The 4,501-nt window shown below is 35.5% G+C and overlaps 1 protein-coding gene and 1 non-coding gene across 2 annotated transcripts; one reads left to right on the top strand and one right to left on the bottom strand.

Annotated features, from left to right (window-relative positions):
• Nucleotides 1–291: 291 nt before the first annotated feature.
• LOC133805782 (uncharacterized) lies at nt 292–3,665 on the top strand. Its single transcript, XM_062243938.1, has 2 exons — nt 292–355; nt 2,527–3,665. The coding sequence occupies exons 1-2, from the start codon at nt 292–294 to the stop codon at nt 3,663–3,665; spliced, it is 1,203 nt and encodes a 400-aa protein (XP_062099922.1).
• Nucleotides 3,048–3,154, bottom strand: LOC133807885 (small nucleolar RNA R71). Its single transcript, XR_009879771.1, has one exon. It is a non-coding gene; the product is annotated as a small nucleolar RNA R71 (small nucleolar RNA).
• Nucleotides 3,666–4,501: the final 836 nt, after the last annotated feature.

The raw sequence follows: 4,501 nt of genomic DNA, 5'->3' as shown, positions 1-4,501 counted from the left end.
GTTTGTTTGTGTTTTCATTCTTTTGTTCCTTTTGTTCTTCTTATTTACTTGTATTGTTATAGTATTGAGTTTGTAATCTTCTTCTTCTACATCTTTATATTTACTTGTATTTTGAGCAATTGAGTTGTAATACTTATTTAAGCATTATTATATTGTCCATTGTATTTTTGCATAGAGTTGTATTTTTGGTTTTTCCACTTTTCCATTGAGCAATAAAATAATATTCTCTAACACTTGGTGCCAGGTGCATGAGTGCATTGGCTGAAGGAGGAAGTGCACCAGGAGGAAACCATGGGGTGGGGTTCTGAAGCTGAAATTGGGCCTGGGCAGGTGGGCTTTGGGCCTAGTGCTGGAGGTGCCATTTTCTTTGCCTTTCTCTAAAAAGTGCCACTTCTTTCTTTGATTTCCTTTAACAAAAAAAATTGCAAATTAATTTCTATCAAATAGTATAAATTAACTTCAAATAAAATATTTTCAAAATACAAATACATCTCATTAATTTAAAGAAAATATTAATTTAAACTTAATTTGTTTTGACACTTAAGTTGAACAAATATGCATTTATTTTTACCACTAAACACACAACAATAATTCAAATAATTAAACTACAACATTTTACAACAAAATAACTATAAAAATACACAAAATTGTATAAAATTAAAATAAACCTAATAAATTCAAAATTACTTTAAAACTTAATAAATCAATTAAAAACTCAAGAATTAAACAACAATTAGCACAAAAAAAGTGGTAAAATAACTCTATTTTGTAGAGTTATCATGCCCCCACACATCTTGAGATGTAGAGAACACTCTGGAAGATCGTAGTTTGAGTACTCAAAGCATTGGATAGGAAGATTATTATATATAGGAAAAGACTCAAGGACACTTGATAGACTTCAATATGTAAATATTTTTGTTCTTGAATATTTGTATAAATGCGGATATGATATATATATATAAATATATGTATAATTATATATATTGCATGATTAATGATATTGCATATTAATGTTTCTGTCTGGATGTTTTCTTGAACATATAAAATGTTTATATGAGAGAAGGAAATTTTTGGGTTAATAAAACTATACCCACCATGCCATTTTCGTTGTGCAATCTGATTGTTTTTCCAACACCCCCATCTCCGGAGATGTTCATCTTAAGAACTGATAAGCGTACAAAATATATGCTTATTTATAACATTTTCAGATTGATTTGGTTGTTTTTCTCAAGAGAAAGTTTCTATTTAATCTGTTTGGTGAACTTGTGCAGTTTGTCGTTATAATTCTGATTTGTTCAAGAATTTGGATAAATGTTTGTTTTAGTAGCCGAAAATTGGCTAATATTGGGAAATATGGTACAGGAGATATATCGCCTGTCTTGGGCGATATATCGCCACTTGTGGAATTCCAAATTTCGGCTTAAGCAGAACGACGTCAGAAACTCGCGTTTTTATCGAGAACATTCGCCATGCGATATATCGCAGCATCATAGGCGATATATCGGCACAAGGGAATTTTTGGAAATTTTCATGGAAATTCGTAGGTTTTTGGATTTTTGTAAAAAGAATAAAAAGAAGATCGAAAGGGACAGAGGAGGAGGAAGCATTCTGACGGCAAAGGGAAAAAAACAGAGAAGAATCCACGTTTATTTTGTTTGTGTTTATTTATGCTTTTGAATTTTAGATTGTGTGATGAAGTTTAATATTATGAACTAAATCTTTATTTAGAGTATTTTAATGTAGTCACTGGAAATTCTATTCGTCTTTAATGCAATTTCTATGCATCTTTGAATTTATGGTTATCTATTGTTCTTATGTTTAATGCTTGTAATTGATTGGCCATCTGTTGCATGATTATTGGTTTTAATTCAATATCTGAAAAGTGAGAATTGGAATAGCTTTAGACAATAGACATAGATTTCAATTTAGAACGAAAGTATCAAATTGGTTTGTGTAGCAATTAGGTTTTTGTTCTTAATGCGGTTTATGTGTAGAATTTATCACAGACATGTAGAGAATTCATAGGTAAACTGAATATTTTATATCTTGAGAAAGAATAGAATTGTCATTAGTAAACTTGCTATAACCATAGATCAAAGAAACATATTAGGTGTATTATTGATTGAATAGAATTGAAGGTTGATGAAATTAGAATACTCTAATCTTTCGCTTATATTAAATTTCATTAATTAAATTGTGCTTTCTTAGTTTATTGTTCATTGTTAATTGTCATTAAAATTTCATTAGTCAAATAGAAATAAAAGTTTGCTATTGGTAATTATTAGATCAATTCCCTGACGGAACGATAATATATTTCCACCACTATTACTTGTTTATTCGATTGCGTATACTTGCGCAGTAGTAAAAATTCGCAACAAGTTTTTGGCGCCGTTGCCGGGGAATTGATATTCTATTAATATCAATATAGTTAATTTTTATTCTAATTTGGCTGTTTTTAATTATTTGAACTAATCCAAGTTGTCGCATTTTGTTTTAATAGGTGAATCTTTTGTATGTGACGTGAAGGATCTGCAAATCTTGTGCCTGTTAATCCTGAAATCGAAAGATCCTGCAGACAAAACAGAAGGAAAAAGAGGTTGGAAGCATCAATGGCTGCCAACCAAAGAGACGGGGTTAACAACAATGATGGTCAAAATCATATCGCTCAGGACCAAAATGTGCGAGCATTAAGAGATTATGTGCTCCCTGCTGTCACAGGAGTACACTCGTGCATTAGGCCGCCTACTATTACTGCCAATAACTTTGAGATTAAGCCGGCGATGATACAAATGGTCCAGACTTCTGTCCAGTTTGGTGGTCTCCCCAATGAGGATCCTAACTTGCACATAGTGAATTTCCTTGAGCTATGTGCAACGTTTAAGTTTAATGGGGTGAGCGATGATGAAATAAGGCTGAGATTGTTCCCTTTTTCACTAAGGGACAGGGCAAAAAGTTGGCTTATTTCTCTACAGGCCCACTCAATCAATACATGGGAGGAACTAGCTCAGAAGTTTCTCTCAAAGTTCTTTCCTCCTGCAAAAGCTGCTAAGTTAAGTGGAGAAATCAATAACTTCTATCAGAATGAGGGAGAATCATTGTATGATGCTTGGGAAAGATTCAAAGACCTGCTCAGGAAATGCCCTCATCACGGTATAGAGAAGTGGATGTTAGTCCACAATTTTTATAATGGGCTTTGCGGTATTGCTCGCACTATAATAGATGCAGCAGTAGGTGGTGCTTTCATGAGTAAAGGGGCTGATGAGGCATATGAATTGTTAGAGGTGATGGCTATGAACAATTATCAGTGGCCTGCCGAACGAGATACTTCACAGAGAAAAGTAGCTGGGGTACATGAATTAGATGCTATAACTGCTTTAACTGCTCAGGTTGCTTCATTGACAAAGCAGTTGCAACAAAACAAGATCTCAGCTCAAGCCCAAGCTATACAGATGCAATCAGGGTGTGAAATATGTGGAGGGCCTCATTTGTATGAACAGTGTACAGCGGCCAACATGTATGGTAATATGCCAGTTAATCAGGCTCAGGTACAGGCAGTTGGTAATTTTCAGAGGCCTTATCAGAATCCGTTCTCCAATACTTATAATCCTGGGTGGAGAAATCACCCAAATTTCTCATGGAGAAACAATCAGAGCCAACAGTCATAGTTTCAAGGGCCATACCAGCAGCACATGCCACAACAGCCTATGAATCAAGCCTCATCGTCACACCAGCCTAGACCGCAAGAGCAACCAGAAAAGCCTAATGAGTTGCAAGCAACCTTGTTGACCCTCACTAATACTCAGACTCAATTCATGGCTGAGACCATATCCTCTATTCGAAACCTTGAGACACAAGTGGGTCAGTTGGCCAACATGCTTAATAACAGACCGCAAGGGAATTTTCCTAGTAATACCGTGGTCAATCCTAAAGAGAACTGTCAAGAAATTTCATTGAGGAATGGTAAGAAAGTGGAGCAGCCCAGTGTACAAAAGTCAGTGGTTCAGAATGAAGAGTTGGGTGAGAAATCAGATACAAAAGCGAATGGGGTTACTGAAGACGACCAGGGTTCAAACAAGTGTCCTCCCTTTGTTGATAGTCAGCCAGTTCAAGTTCCATATCCTCAGAGGCTTAGAAAAACTACACTTGATAAACAGTTTTCTAAGTTTTTAGAGGTATTCAAAAAGCTGCACATCAATATTCCATTTGCTAAGGCATTAGAGCAGATGCCTAGATATGTCAAATTTATGAAAGAGATTCTGTCAAAGAAAAGAAAGATGGAGGAGTATGAGACGGTGGCGCTCACTGAAGAGTGCAGTGCGATATTGCAGAGGAAGTTGCCCCAAAAGTTGAGAGATCCGGGGAGCTTTACTATACCGTGTACAATTGGGAAGTTTGAATGTAAGCATGCTTTGTGTGATTTGGGGGCGAGTATAAATATGATGCCTTTGTCTGTATTCAGAAGACTTGGTTTGGGGGAGGCTAGTCCTACAACAGTCACTCT

Source organism: Humulus lupulus, chromosome X, assembly GCF_963169125.1.
Source record: "Humulus lupulus chromosome X, drHumLupu1.1, whole genome shotgun sequence".
Taxonomy (NCBI): Eukaryota; Viridiplantae; Streptophyta; class Magnoliopsida; order Rosales; family Cannabaceae; genus Humulus; species Humulus lupulus.
Note: the sequence above shows the minus strand (reverse complement) of the source record. Positions and strands in the feature narration are given on the sequence as shown.

Excerpts from the sequence above, each read along its gene's own strand:
- LOC133805782 (XM_062243938.1), top strand. The coding sequence starts at position 292 with ATGGGGTGGGGTTCTGAAGCTGAAATTGGGCCTGGGCAGGTGGGCTTT. Across the intron at positions 356-2,526 it reads CTTTGGGCCTAGTGCTGGAG|GATCTGCAAATCTTGTGCCT; the intron begins GTGCCATTTTCT and ends TGTGACGTGAAG.